Source organism: Sylvia atricapilla, chromosome 7 (genome assembly GCF_009819655.1).
Source record: "Sylvia atricapilla isolate bSylAtr1 chromosome 7, bSylAtr1.pri, whole genome shotgun sequence".
Classification (NCBI taxonomy): Eukaryota; Metazoa; Chordata; class Aves; order Passeriformes; family Sylviidae; genus Sylvia; species Sylvia atricapilla.
This window is the reverse complement of record NC_089146.1, coordinates 12,241,255-12,262,955: the sequence shown is the minus strand read 5'-3', so window position 1 is coordinate 12,262,955 and position 21,701 is coordinate 12,241,255. Positions and strand designations below refer to the sequence as shown.

Here is a 21,701-nt window from a genome sequence, read left to right as displayed (position 1 = left end):
CAACTTTGATACTTAACAACATTTTGTTTAAAAAATGAAAAAAAAAAAAAATCTGACATCCCAATACCTCTTTGCTTTATGCTCGATGTATTCCCAATAATAGCTATACAGAAGAAAATTACAAATCATATATTCCTTTGGAAGACAGTGGCATATCCTTGTAGCAGGAGTCATAACTTTTAATTCTCCCCAACAATGAGTTTCTGTGAACTAGCAGCCCAGCAGAAAGCAATCACAGACAGTTTCATTATGGCTGTCAGTTGATTATCCAAATTATAGCTGAGAGCAGAGGGCAGCCTTTTTATTATCATCATTGCTGTACAATTAGAAAATGCTGATGAAGCTCCATAAGAGCACAAATTCTCTTTTTTGTTGGCATTTTTCATTTTTATAAGCATTCTCTTGGGCAATATCTTAGTTTGATTTGACACACAATGGGGAGCGGGTACATAAGTGGGAAGGGAGAAGATAAGAAGGGGAAAATAGGGCAGCTCTTCATTTCAGTTAATCTATCAACTCTTGTAGCCTGGTTCAGGTTTTGCCACTCCTCCAGATATATCTAATTCTTAGAGCCTGGCTGTAAATAATGCTATATTTGCTACACTGGGGACACATAAAATCCAATTAAGAGCCAGGTAGACATCTGTTGGCTTGCTCTGTGCTTCTGTTTCCCTTTTGTTTTTTATGAATATGTAGCAGAACAACCAGAGCAGGATTAAATATGGTGTAAGTGCAAGTGCAGTTGATAGTTTGTTACTCATCTCTTCAGTACAAGAGTACAGTGCTTTATGTGCATCCAGCACTATTGGTAACAGAAGATGTGTCTGCACAAAATTTACTGTGTCAAACCCTCCAGACAAAAAAGGAAGTGTTTCCTGGCCCAAAGAAAATGCTTTTGTAGTTAAATAAACTCTTAAATTATTAAAAATTGCTTTACCTTTTATCCATGTGCAGGAGGGTCCATGAAGCTCCACCATGCTAAACAGGTCTGCTTGGGAGTTCATCTAATGCCTGCTCCTGGCTCCAGCCCAGAGGACACAGGCATGGACTGACAATATGTGCCCTCACAGACATGCTTTCCACCCACTGAGGCATTTTCATCTGGGATGCAATGGTTCCTAGTAGAAGCAGAAAGTAAAAAGGTGATGAATATTTCTGTGTGTGGTTCTTGCACTGTTGATTGTCAGCGTACACAGTTCACCTGGACAAATTGCTTTTGTGAAGGTTACCATGACTTTTAAAAGACTTTAGAAAAGCACTAAGCGAGTTTCCTTTGTAAAGACTGGCTACTGCCCTTGCCCTTGTTAGAGGACTCAGCAGACTTTCGCAAAGAGCTTTTCAGCTCAGGCTTTGGGCAGGGACAAAGCCAGAGAGCACTGATCTCACTCTTGGCTTTGCTGGTACCAAAGCAGGGCAGGAACCTCCTGCCCCTCTTGTCATAGGATCAGCACACCACCTCTTGGCCCTCGACCCTTCTTGCTTGAAGCAGCAAATCCTGGTTTTGTCTGCACTGCTGACAAGACTGCAGCTCCCAGGAAGGGAGCGGCGGGGGCCCAGCGCAGGTGACTCCGGTCTCCCGGGGCTGGTGGGCAGCCTGCCAGTCACCCCAGCTGGAGGCTCTGCTGCCTCAGGCATTGCTCGAATTAGCAGTGACCCCTGCCAACAAACTGCTTGAGTGAGGGGGTGCTGGGGACCATAAGGTGGTTTGCAGCAGCACAAGACTGTGCCTTACTGCCTGTCACAAAGTGCAGGAACAGACATCCCTTTTGGCCTCCCGGTGCAGCCCCCAGGCAGCTCCAGCACAGCAGACCACTGTGTACTGGTACAAAAGGGTATCAGTGTTTGTCCCACACTGAGGACACGGCTGCATGCTGCACTGAGGCGTGCTTCTGCTTCCACCTGTGGCAAGTGTTTGCCTTCCCACCTGGGAGCTGCAGCTCCAGGCTGCCTGTGCTGCAACCACCAAGACTGACCTCGTGTAACAGCACCTGCAGCAGGGGGCTCCTAAATAAGACCAAGGTTCTTGCTGCACTGCAGGCAGGAGGGACCTGACAGGCAGGGAGACACAGGGACTCTTGGCCCTTTGCAAGCAGGCAGAGCAGAGTGAGAATCACTGCTGGCATTTGCACAGGGACCCTGGCACCCAAATCCTACTGAAGTGCAACAGCAGCAGAGGTGAGCATTTCTCATGTGCCCAGATGAATTGAAGGCTGTGTCATGGGAACAGGAATTCAGATTTAAATCATTTGAATGCTTTTCACCATGCCTTGCCGAAATTCTCTTAAAAATCCTAGCTTACATCAATACAGTTTGTTTTTATGTACACCTGTGCAATCACACACCTTAACTTATTGCAGGAAAACAAAACCATGCCAACCTGTAGCCATATCCAAAAAGTTACATGGAACTTAAAACTTCTAATTGTATTAATCCAAAACTTGATTTCTAACAATGACACAGACTTTAGCAACACCTAACACAAGTGCTGCAGTTTGTAAAATGCCCCCAAAAGTTCAGGTGAGTAAGACCAAAGTAAAATCAGAAAGAGTGGCTGCACATAAAACTAATTTTGCAAAACTCATCACTTATTAATTAACTATACTTATACGTATAAGTGCTCATAAAATGTATGTAATAAGTTTTCTTTGGTCTCCCCAGGCACTGGAAACCTTCCCATGAGCCACTGTTGGAATACTGAAGGGATGTTCCTGTCCTGAGATGCCACGACCACAGCATGCAGAGGCAGGATCAGGCCCTGGCCCAGAGGGGCAGGAGGGTTGGTGGTGAATGAGGTTGGGCCTCTGCCATGCCACAGCCATGACTGGTCTTCAAATCTCCTTGCTGTGACTCACACAGCACTGAGATAAAGAGGAAGTGAAGTTCCTTACATCTAATTTTTTTGGGGGGATATAGTGCAGCCTGAAACATCTGAAACTTTTCAGATATGTAGTTTTTGAAACACATCATGTTATGCTTTTTTTTTTTTTTTTCTTTTCTTTTTCTCTCATGGGCCCTTGAAAAGAAAACAGTCCCCATAGTGAAGTTGACATGATAAATTAGTATGGCCCTGGCAAAGCCCTCACTCTTCATTTGGCAAATACTTATTTATGGACTTTCAATTTGTGGCTTATGTAACAACAGGGTGAGTGACTTTCAAAAAAGCTCCGCCATGTATTGACCTGATACAGCCTAATGGGTCCTTCAGAGCAATTAGGATTTATTGTGTTAGCGTCTATTGTGTATTGAGACCATTCTAAAAACATGTGTTATTTACCCAGAAAGCAGTAATGACTGTTTAAATACAGCGAGATTGTTTTTTTAACTCTTGCTGCTCTATACATTGCAAAGAAGTTGCTCCAAATATTTTTCAGCGTTAAATACTTTGCTCCAGTCCGGATTATTGTGTGGCACATATATTTGTATGCCTATAGCTGTAAGTGAACCAAGCTCTCAGGAAAGCTGCAAAATCAGCAGCTGCGACTTTTTTTCTCAACCAAGGGGCCAGTGCTTGCCACTCCAGTGGTCTGAGCAGCTCAGGCCTCTTCCCAACTTAGAGCACTGGGCATTCCCCATGAACCACCTGAGTTTTGCCCTGTCTGATCTGAAAGTCCAGCAAAAGTGACCTTAAGAGCCACGAAGCTGTGGTTTGCATCACAGCACCTCTAACCCTCTACATGCACATGAGGTGGGGCCATCACCACTTCCCTGTAACCAAGAACACCAGTGTTGGCTTCTGAAGACCAGTGCAGTGTGAGAAGCCAAAGCCCTGGGCAGGCTCCTCAGCAGGCCTGAAGGAGCACAGCTTTGCAGCCCAGCAAAGATGAGCACGGGCTTACACCAGCCCTGACTCTGACCACAGAGTAAAACAAACTCATGCATGGGAGCCATCAAGTGCCTCTACGAAACAATAACAATATAGACTAATTACTGCTTGACTTACCTTCAGACCAATGCTGGTTTGATCAGCGCTATCCCAAAAATACTTCTGTCCTTTTCTGCCTTTTTCCTGCCCTCTCCTTTGCTGTGTGAGACCTTCAGGGTGAAACTGCTCAAAGCAATTCTCCTTTGGCAAAATGCTTTTCCTGCCCTGCTTCAGATCACAGCCTTTGGAGACTCATTTCTATCTGCTTGTTTTACACCAAAATTTAAATATTATTTGCTATAGATGCAGAGACAGAAGTACTAAGCAATTTTTTATTCCAGCAAAAAGAGGGACAGGTTAGAGGACCCTCTGGCTGAAAAATTTGTGGCAAGTATTTCAGAGATAGGAATGCAAGTTTGTAATGGCCAATCCTCTGGAGAGCAGTCAGGCAGCCTAGACTGAAGCTGGCTATAACTTACAATTTCTGTTTTCTGGAAAATTCTAACATTAAAAAACAATGTAAAACACATCAGTTTGTTCCAAACAGGGCAAGCTGCCCATACTTCTGAGCAATCCTGCAGCATCAGGAAAAGCTAGGTTTCCTCTCAAAACACGGAGAATTCCTAGAAGCCCCCTGTCCAGGAAGGCCTTAGGAGCACAGGAATGGGGAGGACTTGGAGCAGGACCTGGAAATCCTGGAGTGATGGATCTTGCTGGCAAACTCGGCAGACTTCAGGCAGGAATCTGCCTGGTGAGCAGTTGTCTCTTAGGTCCTGCCTAATTTTCAGAGAAAGTTGGTCATTCAAAACAAACATTTCCAAAAAATTTTCTGTCTCTGCTGAACTGACACTTTACAAAGAAACTGCTCTCAGTATGAACATTTGCAGTTATGGGTGGTCTCTCCTGGCCTTAAAATTCTATGAATTGGTGTAAAACATATGATAACAACTGTTGCTGTTAAAAGCAAGTTCAGTCTGTGTTCAGAATTGTTTGAGTTCAGTCTGTCTTTTCCTGAAAATACTGAGTGTATTTAAAATAGGTTTCAAACAAGTAAGCCAGTTTGACTACATTTCTTCACTAGCCTCTCAAGATGCTGTGACCAAGACCTTCCAGATGCAGTGATTCCAGACTCTCTTGAGGCAACCTTAAGGGAACTTTATTTCCAGAAACTGGACTTCTTTGCAACATGCCATATTGCTCACTTAAGATCAGAAGTAATCAAAAATAATGCATTTGAAAGCTTTATCCTGTATGTGTACTTATGTACCTTACCCTAGAAGGAGAACATTCACATAACAATACACACATGCCATGTTTTCGTGTTCCTATGAACCAGAAAGTATCAAAGCCAGAGACCTCCTGAAACAATGTCCTCTACCTGACCTTTTAGGCATTCTTGCTAAGATCAGGCACTTCAGATTTTCCCTATCTGCTTCTGACATCCTTGAAGTGCTTGACACAGAGCTAGAGGAATATTTGGAACTAAGATTTAGTGAATCATGTCATTCAAATCACGTGAATGAAACTATGTTGAAATACAGATTTAAATCCCTGCATAATCAACATTTATTGGACACAATAAAAAGAGCCAGAAACAGATGAAAAGGCAATTAGCACTAGCGAGAACTATACACATTTTGATTACTTCCTTCTGCAGGTCATTCACGGTATAATAGAATACACAGGTCAAAGTGATTTTTGGAAAGGATGTTGCTAGCAACCTTTCCATTCAGGTACTAGTCAGATGTGAAGGATTAACACGTGCAAGTGACCCTTATGTGCTGCAGTGGAATGGAAACAAGGAGCAGAGTCTGCAGAAGGAGGCAGAATGGTCTTTTTCCAGCTCAAGGCTGACTGGTTGATTTCCTGGCTCTCTGTGGCCATAAGGGCAGGGACTAATGTTAACAGAATTGGAGCAAATCAGGAAATTTGCAGGGCAAAAGAAGGAATCTGTTCTCTAAATCTTGTACCTCACTGCCACGTACAGCAACACTGAGCACACAATTATGGTAACCTGCTTGGGATATGACCTGGTGATGCAAGAAAGTGCTCCAAAATACTCCACAAGTGCTAGCATAGAGTTGCCAAAAATACTGATGACAAGGTCATGTACTTACTCTTACGGTATATTTTTTACCAAACTGATACAATCAAACTGATTTTGTATAAGCAAGAAGCTGACACAAAAGGCAGCACAATTTCTGCAAAGATGGGGCTCACGTAGGTCACCATCCTAATGGCATGAAAATGCTGAAGTAGTTTGTTTCAGCTTTTTGCTCAGAAAAGTCTGTCCAACTACAGGAAAATTCATGCTGGATACAAATTTTCCTTATGCTGGTGAATTAACTGTCCCACTATTTGGGACAAAGGAGAAGTTGAGCCCTTCTCCATGTCTCCCAGAGACTAGCACTGCCAGATCCCCAACCATTACACCACCTCGAGGCAGACAGGATTCTAATGGGTGCACTCACAGAAATTCCTGTGCAAGCTTCCACCTGTGCCAGGTGCTGAATGTACCTGCAGTTCAAACTGCTCTTGAGCTGAGCAGACAGGGAACACAAAAAAACAGGAGAAAAAAAAAAAAGGTAATTCTCCTTGTTTCTGCAGATACAAAAGGTCTGTGGTTTGTCTCTATGGCCAGACAGAGCTGTGAAATCAACCCCACAGTCCTAAAGCTGGAAAAATACTATTCTGGCTCCTGCTGCAGATGCTGTTCCCTGTCTCTGTTCCACTAGAGCACACGAGACTGACAACCTCTGGCTCTAATGCAGGAAGGCAAGGCTGCACGTCCCTTCAGTCAGGGCCAGACTTACTGTCCTGAAGACAAAATCCATCTTCTGGTAGATGAGCAGTCTGGAAGGAAACAAGGCAGTTTCCCTACCTGGGCCAGCCAGGCTGCATCCTGACAGGACTAAACATCCCTCTTTGGGGGAGGAAGGGATAGAGCAAGGTGAGAAGACAGTGTAATCCTTTCAGCTGAGACTTTGCCAAGGATGTTGCTAATTAGCAGATAGAGGATGTACTGTGGCTGGTGAGAGACAGACACGTTCTGTGTTGTGAGACAGTGCCTTCAACCAGCTCTATCTGTGAGACACTGTGAGCTCCCTGATTGTGTTTGTATTGCAGGAGCCATCCCAGCAACACCAGCTGAGCCCTTGATGCCCGCTGTGCTGCCCACAGCCTCATATGAAACCCTTGATGGGATTCCAGACAGACAAAATTCTTGGTTGTAAATCTTATTTTCACTGTTCTAATACAACCAAACCTATTTTGTATAGACACACAGAGTGGCTGTGGATTCCAGGTAATGGAAAAAGACTGGTATTGGAACAACATCTGTATTTCCTAGGCTTGCTTGGATATCTAGGAGATAGAGTGTTGTACTTGTAGCTACCAGAGGAAACAGGGAGGCATTTTCAACTTCTGCCAGCAGTGAGATGGTGGTCCAGAACCGTGTGTGTGTATCTCATATGCTGCAATTTAGAAACATTTCCAGCTGAGACTACTAAATCTGGTCAGTTGGTGTCTGATCTAACCACAGTGTCTAACCATGCTGAGCTTAATCTGCAAGAGCCCAGTTTAAATTTGTGGGACTATGAGTGGTTGTGCTTGAGACGAGCACCTGTTCCAGGAGCCTTGTATTCAAGGATAGCTAAAACATACATCCATTAGCTAAGAAAAGCCAACAAACTAACCATCAGACCCCACAACTTTCTTCCAGAGAGTTTATGTAGGTTCCCTGACAACATAAAAGGAATGATTCTTAATTTTGTGTCCCTGTGTACTTTCCATCAGGGCTAAGATGCCCTGAATTTCTCCTCAGTACTTAACCACCTTTATGTAAGGTCAAACCTGCCTCGTGGCTCTTTAAACTTGGCACATTACCAAGACACAGCTACCTCTGTTGGACACAGGCTCCTGACTAAACCTAGTGCAAGAAGTTCAGGAGATGAGCTGACACTGATAACAGCAGCAACCTGATCTCTACAGAAGTAGGGATTAAACATACTGCACCCGAATGCAGCTGCCTAAGACACTCCCAAGGTGTGCTGGGCCAAAATGTTCTTTAAGAGCTTCTGTATGTACCGATGAAGGCCTTAGTGTGACTGAGAGCCAGCAGAGATATGAGAGATATGAGGGGAGAGAGGTGGAGGCAAGTGCTGCTTGCACTGTGCAGACTTTTGGAAGGATGGGCAAGATTGGGTCTTCGGCCTGAGCGGATTCCTCACCTTTACTAAGCTGACTGAGGTGCCGTCAGGCCTTTCCCTAAATAAATCATAAAACTCGTGCAGGTGATTATTTTATGAACAAAGGGGGAAACAGAAGCAAAACAACAGCAGTGGCCTCCAAGTCTCTGCTGGGGAAAGAGGGACACAGACAAACAGCCCAGCCTCGGGGTGTGCCGTGCCAGGCTGCAAGAAGGGACGGGGCTCTTTAAAGGTCCTTGAGGCGGACATGGTGCTGACTCTGACACCATCCCCCTGCCCTGGCTGCAGAGTGCCTCCTGTAACTGGCTACGAGCTTTCGAGAACGAAATCCAGTTTACCTGGCACAAAGAAGGGGCGGTGGGTGGAGGAGGGCTGCCCGTTCCCACCGGAGCCGCTCCGGTCGCAGCCGGCCGCGGGGAGGGGGAAGGGGAGCCGCGGCAGTAAGTGCAGGCACAATTCACTGGAGAGCCGCGGTGCGCTTTGCAGTTTGCCCACTAATTACTATTAAGCCCCGGTTCCTTTTTGTGTTCCAAGGGGCGTCTTCGATGTGGCACTGCTTCTTGGGCCTTTCATGCGGCTGGGCTAACCTCTGAATAGCGGGCTCCCCCCTCCCGCTCCTCGCTACCTCTCCCTTTTTCTTTCCCCTCTTTTGCTTTTCTGATAGTATTTTCTGTCCATGTTGTGTAAGGCCCTAAATGAATCTTGACTGCCCCTACAGCCGACTGGAGACGCACAAAAGCGGCCCATTCCAGTGGCCACAGCGCCATTGTGTGCCCTAACAATGCACTAATTGGCGGTGACAATTGTGCGGCTGGGGAAGAAGCGGGGGCCGGGCGGGGGTGGGGGTGGAACACGGGACATGGGTCCTTTCCAATCGCTGAGGCGGGTCAATGGAAAAAGAAAAGTGTGAGGAGCGAGAAACACGTTCTGCTCGGCGTCTCTCCCGCGGGCACGTCCGTGCCCGTCCCAGGCAGCTTCCTGCAAGCCCCCCCTATTCCTGCATGGAAGTGTAATGCGAAAAAATTCAACGCGTGGCTGTGCAGAGCAAGAGCTGTGCAAGCCAAAAGGGTCACCTCAATCTCCCAGGCTGTCTCACCACGCCAGAGGCTGAAGAGCTCCTGTGACGAGGACACCACTGACATATTCATGGGAAAAGGTCACACCCAGAGCCAAGAAGATGCTGGTGCTGGGGCACTCTGCTCTGGGTACACATGGGAGACTGCTCACCTCTTTCTAAACTGAGGTTAACATATCTGTATTTTGTACCAGGACAGTGGGATGCAAGGACAGCACTCTGCTGGGGTAGCTGCCTGTCCTGTGGAGTAGGAGCCTCTGGTGCTGTTGGGAGTAGGGGAATGAATCTGGGCCACATTTCCAGCACCAGCAAAGCTGAGGGCTGCAGGGATGAAAGGGACAAACAGGTGCCACGGGACTGAAGCTGTTTGTTGCCACTGTGACACCACCCAGGACTCAGGGAGGTGGTGAGGAGGGGGGGACTATCTCACACTGAAATACGGCAGGAATGAACCTATGGCCTTTGAAAGCTGTCCCAATATGAAGTTAACCCTGGAGTTTGAAAGCTGATGTAGCTGACAGGTGAGGGACAGAGTTCAGCTCAGTTCATTACCTTTTAAGATAAAATATGGGACAGGAAATAGCATGGACAATGCTTTTGAGAAAGAACTATGGAAGGCTCATCCAGTTGCTTTAGTTCAAAATTAATTCAGACTAATTAATTGATGCTGAAATGCTCAACACTTACCCATCTCTTTTCCAAACAGCTCCTATCAGCTCCCTCAGAGAACAGTGAAGACTAGCGAGTGTGGAGCACTCTGGTTCCTGACTGAGAAAGCAATGCAAGCCAGGCTGGCAGCAATACTCAAGTTTATGAAGGGCTCTGAAATGTCCTCTGGACAAAGATGTTTCTCTTATTTGAAGCTGACTGATCTTTGACAAGCATTGTCCAGAGCAGGGTCAGGAAGCAGATAATTCTCCTACTCCTCTCAGGACAGCTGTGGGGCTGCTGTGGTGGGGAGGACTTCTACTAAATGTTTTGATAAAGAAGAATTATCTCCTGCATCTGGAAAGAAAACACCTTCCCATACAATGGCACCTAAACAAGGAACTACATAGGAACCATCTCTAGTGGAAGAGCAATACTTTTCTAGTAAGTCCCATGTGCCTCATGAAGGGCAGACACAACAGGCAGGGAGGACAAACTGGAGCTACAGACCCATGGACAGGCAGGCACCATGCCTGGATCTAAACTCCCTGGTGCTCTGACTGATTGGGACTGGCATTTTAGTTTGGTCCACTACATATAAACACTAAACTCAGCTGAGAAGTCTGGTCCTGCAGCCAAAATGCTGAGGCGAAGCCTACTGTGAGCCCAGTGTGAGTGGCAGAGTTGCAACAGCCTAGAGCTGGAAGTGTGCAGAGTCCAGGGTACACTGTGCAGAAACCCCAGGATACTGGACTCTCTCCCTTTTCACCTCATGGCCACCCGGAGCACAGTAGTTCTCTTATTGTAATCTCTCTGAGTTTATCGGTCCTTGTCTATGAAACACTAAAGGACATCCCTGCTGCCAGGAGGAACCCTAATCTCTCCACTTATTGCAAGGTGGACTTATCAGCAGTGTTAGCTCCTAGAATTTGGTGGTGGCAATATCCTCCCTGAGACAAAATCATTAGTTACTTGCTCTAAACATAGTAAATGTGCTTCTGCTGGCCCTCCCCAGCAGGCCTCCACACAACTCCTGCTGACAACTATGGAAACATTCCCACAGATTACTATAAATGCAGGAGGAGGGCCTTATACAGTGAGACTTCTCTGCCTTCCCTTTGCCCTAAGCCCTTCACAGAAGTACTTTATTGTTTTATGACAGTGCAGTTAACACTTGACATAAATCTCTAAGCACAGCTAACAATGTCGATACTGTGTAAATACCTACAGTAGAGACATGTATTTTATTATGGTTTTGCCCTCTTTTACCTGTTATCACCCAGGGTTAACTCTGTGCTAGATGCACTTGTATTTCACAAGGAATCTGCCAATTTTACACACTGCTACAGCTCCTGTCTTTAAAATACTGAGAGCCCAGCTCTGGTTCTTTGACAAACTACAGCTTTCACTGGAGCCAGCAGATCTTGGATCTGCTTAAAGGATCGAACATGCTGTCTGTAAAATCCAAAGCAAGTGTCCTTCAGAAGTGCAGAGTCCAAGCCAGAACAGGACATTTTGCAATATGTACACAACAAAGTATCCACCAATGTCACAAGCCATTTCGTGACAATGTCTGATGACAGGATGGTGCTCGCATTTGTTTTCCACCCTAGCCTTGCTTTCATGGGCATTTGTATCCCTGTTCTCCCTTCTCATTGCAGGGGAAGGTACAAACTGAGGGAGAGACACAGAATCACAGAATAAGCTGAGTTAGAAGAGATCCACAAGAACTAGGGAGCTGAACTCCTGGCCCTGAACAGCACTATTCCCAAGAGTCACACCCTGTGCCCGACAGCATTGTCCAAATGCTTCCTGAACTCTGCCAGGCTTGGTGCTGTGACCACTTCCCTGGGGAGCCTGTTCCAGTGCCCACCCACCCCTGGGTGAAGAACCGTTCCCTAATATCCAACTTAAATCTCCCCTGACAGAATTTCAGGCCATTTCCTCAGGTCCTGTTGCTGGCCACCACAGAGATCAGTGCCTACCCCTCCTCCTCCCCTCATAAGGAAATTGTGACTGCAGTGAGGTCTCCCCTCAGTGTCCTCTCCTGCAGACTGAACAGATCAAGTGACCTCAGCTGCTCCTCATGTGGCTTCCCCTCAAGGCCCTTCACCATGTTTGTTGCCCCCTCTTGGATGCTCTCTAATGGCCTAACATCTTACTTATATTGTGGTGCCCAAACCTGCACACTCCTTGTGTTTCATTACTGTGTTGGTGCACTTCAGATGTTTGCCTACAGTGTCAGTCAGAAATGAGATTAATTTATAATCTTAAATGCTAGGGAAGCACTCTGGACTGAACTGCTCCATGCATGCTGATTACATCTATTACTTTCTTACACCAATATGGTAATTTGCACTTTATTTTTAAACAGTACCTAACTTTACTAATAATTCCTTCTTACTTACCTCCAAATGCATCATGATAAACACCTGAGAATTTTCAAGGGAATGCTCTTAACATAGGCTCTTATCTGACTTGTCTTGCTTTCCAGATGAGCTTTACAACTTCATTTTTAATATCTAAATGAATGGTAATGCCTTGAACTAAATTGTAGAAAATTGAAAGTCACTTACTATAAACAATGGACTGACTTTTTAAAAGCATGTTTAAAGCTGCAATGCCAAGTTTTATATTTGACTATGCTTAAAATGGATGGAATTTGCTCCTGCTTGTCTTGGAGACTTTGTCTGGTTTTAATTGTAACACTTGATTATCTGAGATGCTTTTCATCACCTTCTCATAGTGGTAATACTCAGGCTTCTAGATGGGACCACTATTTTGGAGCATATTTAGTTAAACAAGAACTCTTTTAACAAGACAGTCCAGAGCTGTGTACACACACTCCCAGAATATTTTCATTTGCCCTCAGTGTGCTTTCACTGAAAAGGTATGGTTAGTCTCACACCTGGAAGGTCCCCCTCAGTCCCTAAGGAAAGAAGGATGTTGCTAGCTCCACTCTTTCAGAATGGACTAGCATCTTCAGTTGACTTCACGTATTAACCCAAATATCACTAAGTTTGGTCTGAGAGCTAGAAGGGTATTTTTAAAAATAAATTATCCTGGCTGTAAAAGAAGAGCTAGAGCTTGGATTGGCATGCTCTTCCCAGGGCTCTACAGACCCCATAGTGTCTGCTCTGCATGGATGATTTTTCACACCATCTCTTACAGGGTGAAGTGAGGAGTGGAGGTGGCAGTGAAAGGAGAAGATGTCATAAGAGAATTTGCTCCCCTTGGAAAGCAAATAAAGAGTAAGAGAAGGTCTTGCACATGGTTTCCTTGTGCAGCTTCTGTGGTCCGGGTCAAACATTAACTCATTGCTTGTAGCTGATTTCATCACAGGGATGAAGTCCAAAGGTTCCTGCAGGAGTGAAGATTGACATTCCTGATGGACTTCTGGTCTTTCTGAGGAACAGTGAAGGAGGGGATATATCCTTCTCTTTGAAAGCTGCCAGAGCGTAGGGCTGGGTGTGGAATGCTCTGGGGAGTCTCAAGCAGTGGGTTTAGGCCCATGAGCTCCCCCACAGCTCTGTGCTACAATCTTTAGTCATCAAATCCAGATTCAAGGAGCTGCAGAACTTCCTTAGCTGGTGCACTGGAATAAACAAGTAGAACAAGAGTCTTGCCTGCTCCTACATCCACAGGTGTGAGAACCCCTATAACATGGGCAAAATCCTGCCCTTCCAGGCTCTCAATCCACCTGGGAGATGCCTCCCTTAGTTAGAATTCAAGGCCCTGACCTTGGACTCCTCTGGCAGAGGTCCACGTGGCAGCCACACAGTAAGCAGCTGCCTCCTGCAAGCCTCCCAGGAGCTCTGTATCCAAGGGTGCCTCAAAGCCACGGTAAGCTGCCCTAGGAGCTTGTGGCAGGGGTCAGCACCATTAAAATCTAGGAATTTGTGGCTTTCAAAAAAACCCAAGATTTAACTGGGAATCCAAACCCCCCAGAGCCTGATGCAGACATTGACAGTACTTCCAGAGGCCCTCCTGGCTGATTTCAGGGAATAGTATCACATATTCTGAGTTTCAGAAGTCTTTAACCAGCAGAAAAGCATTTTTAAGAAAACAATCACTCTTTCAAAGCTTGCCCTACCCATGATCCAGTACCCACCAGAAGGCAAATTAAAAAGGACAAGTAAGATTTTTAGTGTTTATTGAGAGTTGCCTTTATACAGGAGGGACTAGTGCTCTGATGCAGTCACAAGTGAACCCAAACAAACCCTGCTCAAGTGTCAACAAGCAATTCAACTCAATGGATTTAAATTATAACATCATTACACATCAATAATAAATTAAGACTACTGCCCAGTAATTGCAGATAATTTTAAAAAAAATCCTTGTCAAAAGTAAAAAAACCAAACCAAAAATGCAAACACAAGAACAATGAAACACACTAACAATGTTGCAAATAAGTTAACAGAGTAGCACACACACATTACCCTATTCCAAAAACTCAGGGTGCACTGCCAGCAATGCTTAATTTCATTGTAAGTGGTGCAGGTGAGCTGGTGCTCTGGCAGGAAGGAAAGCCCAGGCTGTCAGGGACCACATCAGCCACTGTGCTCTGCTGCTCACACCTGCTTTCCTGGTTTTTAACTGCCTTGACAGAACTAAAGTTGACTTGGAAGCTGCCTTTATCACTTAATACCTATGAAACACACATTTTGTTCATGAATTTACTTTTTCTTACCTAAAGTATAGCAGGGACTTATATAAGGTAACTTGGTATCACAGGTATTAATTAAAAATCAGCCTGAAAGCACAGTTTAGTTTAAGCAAAATCAACTTGGTAGACAAGTGCATAAGCAAAATTGAAACAAATCCTTTTACCACCAAAACAATGCTGTGTATTCAAGGATTAATAATGGTTTAACACGTGGATTAGACAGGTATAAATAAATAACTGAGCCACTGACACTTGTGCACGAAGTCTAATACACTTTGGTCCTGCTGATAGCTCTCCAGACCTAGATATCTGATACTGACCACAAGTGGTATCTTTGCAATTTGGATTAATGGCCACCCCAAGGAATTTGGGTGAAATTGGCATTTTAAGGTATGACCCAAGCCATCGTGGCCACTCCAGGGTTTTCAAGTAAAGAAGGACTTTGCACGTTATTATCCAGGCTGTCTCCTCACTGTACTGCTAAAATGCAGTAACAGCACTGCTGCTGTCAAATGGGATTCCTGCTACTGGTGTCAAATGTGGACTTATAAACTCACAGTTAGTACGGACATGTGCCCCACGCTGACACATGCCACATACTTTAGCAAATAATGCTGAAATTTCAACCAGTTAACCCTCTCTTTAAGGTAAGGCTGACCAAACCCCCACTGGGTCAGCCTTCAGGGAGCCAGGCTGCATTGTAACTGAGCTTTGAGGAAACACCTTCGCTCCACAGCACTGGATCCAGCTGTGCAAGTGAGCAGGGAGCTCTGTATGGGAGCTCCTGGCCACGTTGTGTGGACTGGCCAGGGGTTCTGGGAGGAGCAAAACTGCATGTGATCTGACCCTGTTTTATTTCTCTATACTTGACATTATTATACATATGCAGCTTCTGAAGGTCTTGAACAACTGCATCTCAGGCTAAGCAGCCCAGCTAGTCTCAAAAACACACATAATAAGAACCAATACCACCTCCACGCTATCCTCTCTCATAATGCCTTCACAAAGCATAGACAGTAAAGAAATTTTGTAGTTACCATTCCAAGTAAGATGGAAAACTGTCATGAGCAAGGGTTTTAAGCTCCAATGCCAAACATATTGCATCATGGCAGAGCATTTCTAAAAAAATTATTCCCTTCTCAAAGTTTAAGGCACCAAATGAGCAAAAGTGAGGAGTTCCCACACAGCTTGGTGTCTTCAGAGCTGGTATATGAAACCTGTAGAGCTCACTTCATGAGGGCAGAACAAGCAAACTGATTTACTCAGCTGCTCCTGCAAAAGAGCAGGGACAGCACGGGAGAGTTTAAGTCTATGAGTTAATAAAACAGCAGATGCAATCAGGAAATCCAAAACAGGAAGAGAGATGCTAATATACAGTACTGTAAGGCACTCCTACTGGGAAGGGAAAATTGGAAGGCAAATCACAAAGGAGAGAATGACTGGACTCAACTGGTTCAAAAGCAACACAATGAGCTCTGAAGCTCCAAGTCTGGCTATAGGCTCAGTCCTGTGAGTAAGGACATGGACAGAGACAGTGGAGGGAGAGGGGAGACTGGCTTGCAACTGAGTGGCAGAAAAAAAATTAGAAGATTATAATGATTATTCAATTAATTTCTTTTATACAGACCAACAGTCAGCTGCAATCCAGGCAGTGACCTTTAGGAAGTTTAGGAAACTTGGTGGCTTCTGTTGCTACAGGGAAAAAAGCAAAATTCAACTGGGCAGCTTCCCCATTTCATTGTAAACAGACAGCTTCTGCTCTTTTTAAAAATCTTTCACGACATTATCATCAATCTATTATAATATCCACTATCCTAATAATAAGAGAAGCCTTGACAAGAGGAGCTCTAGACATACCCTGATGATTCACTCCTAACAGGGCCAGCAACTAGAGCCTAACTAACTAGAGCCAGACTAACTAGAGCCTGTGCAGTACTGCAAAAAACTTAAGTTCCTCTCAAAAAAGTATCTTCGTTCCCACCTGCCAATTCCTGTCAATCCCAGCAGTGAGCTCATATTGGTATGTGCCAGCCAGGATATTTTGTCACATCACGAACCCATCATTTTCCACCACATAAGACAGATAAAAAACAAGAAAAGCAATAAGAGGCTTCCTACACAAGAAATCCAAATTTCTCTTTTTATATATTGATAATACAAAAAGAGGTGCATTTTGCATCCCCTAGGTAGGCCCATCTTCCCATTAAAGGAAAGGCAGATGGTTAGGGTAAAGAGGAAAAGAGACTTGAATAAGGATCTCAATAGTGTCCTAGATTAAAATAATATCAGACTAACAACTATAAGTACCTGCAAAGAGTGAAGCTATGGTCCACTGCAGTTAGGCATCCCATTTTTACACTGATAACAAGTTCTATACAAAGCAAAAGCAGTAACTGGATTACAGATTAATTCCTTCTCAGTCAGCTATGAAAGCATCTTCTCTTTGAGGAAGACAAACTGGTTTTTTTTTTTTTTTGATTCACAATGAAATGGGATCGTTCAAATTCATTTCATGCATGGGTAGGACAAGACTTAAGTACTAACACATAATTTCACCTGGGGTGGCGGGGAGGGTGTGGGCAGAGCTGTGCAATCTGCAAAGCCCCCAGGAACTTTACCAGCTGATGCTCATCAGAAGTCTGCAGAGCAGAGCCACGTGCAGGCTGTGGGCTGCAGAATGGGCAACCAGTAGCAGAGGGGACCAGCACGGAGCACTGACAGTACAGCAGAGACAACCATGCAAGAGTACAGCGCTGTCTGAAACCCAAACCACATGCAGAACCCCTGCCTGAGGCTCCTGCTTGCAGATGGCTCCTGCAAGAAAATTGACTGAGGGCAGGATTAAGCCTTTCATTATGCTTACAAAAATTGGTGACAGAATACTTTATCTAACCCATTCAGAAGGAATAATTATTTTTGGATAGGAACTAGGCATCCCTGAGACGACATCATCTTCCACATTACAGCCTGCTCATAGAGCCACTGTGAAGCCACTTTTTCCAAAGTAGAAATTAATGTCTATTCATTTTAGGAACTAGCTGGTTTACAACACTGGATTTTAAAGCAAGTAACATGATCTGTATTTTACAGTATCCTTTTATGTAAAGCTCTGGGCACTGACAGAATATTGTAACATGCTCTTGCTCTATGTCATTGGTAATGGCAGTGGTTTCAGACCCATAGCTAATTTCAGCAGTTTTGCCAACATCCTACTCTTTATATCCTTTCAATCTCTGTTAGCAAAGAAACTGTTCTGTAATACCTGTACAAACCCAGAGCAACTTCAATGCTCTCTATGTTGTTATTCCAGAATTCAATTCCAATATCTAACCACCCACATGAATGGTACTTTGGAGACAGGACATTTGTCAAAGTAACTAATATTGTGCAATGCCTCAACTTTGATTCCTTGACTCCGTACGAGTTTTGACAGTGCAGTCAAGAAGCCCTCTCTAAATTGAGCTGGACATGAAACAGCACTGTGAGGTATCATAAATACCAGAGCATGATGATATGAAAAACACCACCATTTTTCTTTAATGACCTAACATTATGTCTACAGATAATTCAAAATACTACCTGCCAGATGCTGACAGTTTCAGAGCTACTGACTTTGCCACAGGAGTAACTGTAGTGACACAAGCTGAAAAACATGGGAGCGTTCTGTTTATTCAGCCAGTACCAGTGCAGTTCCTGTTTGCCTGACTAATTCCACAGTACTTCCCCAGTGTTTGCATTTCTGAACACACAGGGAATTCTTGCATGGGAATGGATTTGCAAGGAACATTATACCTTTAAGGGTGATAGCCAAAAGCAACTCATTTCACATGAGGAACAGTGAGCTGAGACAGAGACACCATTGTGTATAGGAAGTATTAATTTTAGTGACAAAGGTGCATGATTCACCAGGTTTATTAAGTATGGGAATCCCTACAGCTCTTTGCCAAGAACATGGAAAAACCCTCACTTCCTTCTAAAGAATACTAATGAAAGAAGGACTTCTGGAAAAGAAAGGCACTGGTTGTCTAATGTATACAGATATAAACATGCTTCTATATATATAGTAGTTGCATTCAAATTTGAGAAAGCTACTTTTTTCTTTGACTGGAAGCTGGAAAAGGTAACCACTTATATTCCAGTACAAGACAACTCATTGTAGCATTTTACCTTTTAATCCAAGTATGATGTATCCTGTTCTTTTATTTAACATACTTCAGCCATTAGTAAGACGCTTCAACAATCAAAACTGCTTTCTGCCTTGAATACAACAGTCTGTAGATTATATAGGAAGCAAAAATCAGTATTCCATATTTTCATAAATCTATGTGAGAGGAGAGGAAAATACACATGCAACTGGCATTATTCTCCTGAAACCATATTTGCTTTCTGTATACAGATGTGTGCGTGTGTGTGTGTGTATATATATATATATATATGAATGCTTTCACAGGTATGTAATATACATATCACTGCAGGGTGTGGAAAAGAGTCAGGAATGTGAGACGGGGGAAAGACAATCTAACTGCTCATTGGAAGTGAACTCGCCATGAATTAAACATACTGCCAGTAATGACACACACCTCCCCAGTTAAATCGATCCCTTTACAAAATAATTCACTGTTGTTAATACTTCCCTATGTTCCAGGTGTGTGGAGCAGAATCGTACCTCGAGGAACTCCACTGTCCACCATGGAAGTCATTACAGAACTATAGATGCCTTGGAGCTAAAAAAGAATGCAGGACACAAGTTGCATATGAAAACAGCGAACTAGTGTTTTACAGTTTCGGAGGTATTTGCTAACTTAAATGGGCAAGACCACTTTCCTGACTATCAGTTCAATAGGTTTAGATCAGAAAAACATTTGAAGAAAACTTCATGAAATAAAATGAAAACCAATGTGAACACTTAAAATGCCCTGAAATTTCAGAGTGGAAGGAGGAGAACCAACCTCATGTTACTACAGACAAGGACATAGCCTCCCATAAATCAAGAGTAACCAGCACAAATCTCAAAAGAGTTCAGGAACAGAGCTTAACTGATATTCCCAGCCTGAACAAAAATAGTAACAAGTCCCATGCTTATCTGAATATGGGGTGGTTATAAATATGTAAACATAACTGAAGGAATTATTCTGCATTTTATGTTTGTAAGCACCCCAAATAAGGTTTAATGGGAGATCCTCTTCTTTCCTTAGCAAGGAGATCCTTTAAAATCTAAATGAACTAATCATTTAAGATGGTTCTCTGAAAACATGAGGAAATGGAACCACATGTCAATATCAGGAGGAGACAGTGGATTTAAAATAATTTCTGCTCTACTGGGTTCTTTGAAACTTCTCACCGGAGCCCCTGCTAAGGCTACTAATAAATAATCAATACACATAAATAAGTAGATAATTCATCAATTCTAAATTAACAACATAAAAAATAATGCAGTCATGGCAGCAAATATTTTCTGCCTTGAGATAAAGTCTTCTCCAGAGGTGGAAAAGAAAGTTGGGTACTTAATTAGCTAGACCTAAAGCATTTCTCGTAAACCACACTTTGTATGAGAGCTAATGGCCTGGACTTCAATGCAGTTTAGCCATTGGTATTTCAAGGCCAACAAGGCTTTATGGCCACTTTGGCAGCTCTTATTCACAGATGAAGGAGGTCAGGTAATATTTTTCAAAAAAATTTCTGCCTGTCTAAGCCGAGAATTTGCTTGAGCTGGCAGCTGGGAGAGGGATTCTCTTCAGGCTGGCCACTGCCTTAAGGACCTCATGTGTTCTGATAGGACAATTCAAACATGTTGCAAGACTCTTCGAAGTTCTCGTCCATATTCAGTTGCCTCCAAAAGGATTTCTGCTTCTTCTGCAACTCTTTACGCACACACCTGGGGCATGGTACAGCCTTCACTTTGCACTCAGAGTGGAAGACAGCACCACAGCTTTCACACCTGCAAACACAAATTAGTGTCAAAATTGAGTCACAAAATAGGACCAGAGCATGCAAAGGGCTTCACGTGGGCTGTGGGCAGTAGACATTCCTTGACATCATTCTGGGAGCTCAAAGAGCATAATGCCTCATTAGAGTGGCGCTGTAAAAGACACTGGTATGGCCACACCTCTGCTGGTATAAAGCTACTCATGAGCACTAAAATAAACTGACTTGCATTCATTTTGCAGTTGCTGAGAATCTGTCCCAGCACTTCTGCTTCACAGACAAGATTTTAGAAGGATTAATACTTATCTTCTTAGTAACTACTGTTCAGATTATGTCACTGAAAAGACATCAACTTTGTTTTACGAAAGACAAGTCTTGCTTTGTTTGTATCTGAGGAGTGACTATATTGTTTTCCAGTAAGATATATTTCAGCATTTGCAGAAACAGATTCTGTGATTTGCAACAGCCATGATATGACATATTTCTCATTGAAGCTCCAGTGGTCAGCTGTTCTGGAAAGAGTAAAGAACAGTCCACTTCAACAGCAGAAGAAGTTGTCATTTCAAAAGTAAAAAATGAAACATAGGTAAGTGATATTGTCTGCCTTGTGTCCTGTGGAAGACTAGACTAGATGAACACAACTGACCTATGTTGATCAATTGATCAATATACTGAGCTATGCTTCTGGCATTCAAAGCTGTGTTACTCTGTTCTCAGTTGTGACATTAAGACTTCAAACAAATCAGCTAGTCAGACAAATGACAGGTTTACTTTTGGGGCATTGTGAGGCAATGATCTTAATGTCACAGCAGATCAAGCCCCAGTTGCAGATGGCTGTTGAGCAATGAAACATCTGGTGATCGTGAGTGGACTACAACTGAACAGTTGGACATTCTCAGCCTTTCAATGCAAATAACTATCTGTAGTGATGAGTTGTCACTACAGCTTTGTAACCAAAGAAAAAAGTTAAAGGAGGACTGTCAGAGGTAAAAAGTCTTAGATTTCAGTTGGATAATCGAATAATAAAAGCAACAAAACATGAAACTTTAGAGTAATCCTGAAATACAAACAACAAGTGTTGGTCACCCTTGGTGATTCTGTAGGACATCTTGAAATGCCTTGCACTTTTTTCCCTTTCTTGTAGCTATGTAGTCAAATGACTATATAAGAATCCAAGTGCCCATTGTTATAACTTTAGTGGGGTTTTTTTGTTGGTTTGCTTTGAACCTGTTTTTCATATAAAGTTCTTGTCTTCAAGACTGTTAAGAAAAATCAAAAACATGAAGAAAGAATCCCCCCAAAAGTGAGAAGCCATAA

At 43.7% G+C, this 21,701-nt stretch overlaps 1 protein-coding gene across 1 annotated transcript in view; it reads right to left on the bottom strand.

Moving 5' to 3' along the window:
• Positions 1–13,929: 13,929 nt before the first annotated feature.
• The window catches only part of PLEKHM3 (pleckstrin homology domain containing M3), a 75,076-nt gene continuing 67,304 nt past the window's right edge, over positions 13,930–21,701 (bottom strand). Inside the window, exon 8 of the mRNA XM_066322629.1 lies at positions 13,930–20,397. Coding sequence (XP_066178726.1) covers positions 20,220–20,397 — 178 coding nt within the window. The 3' untranslated portion in view covers positions 13,930–20,219. The remainder of the gene's footprint in view (positions 20,398–21,701) is intronic.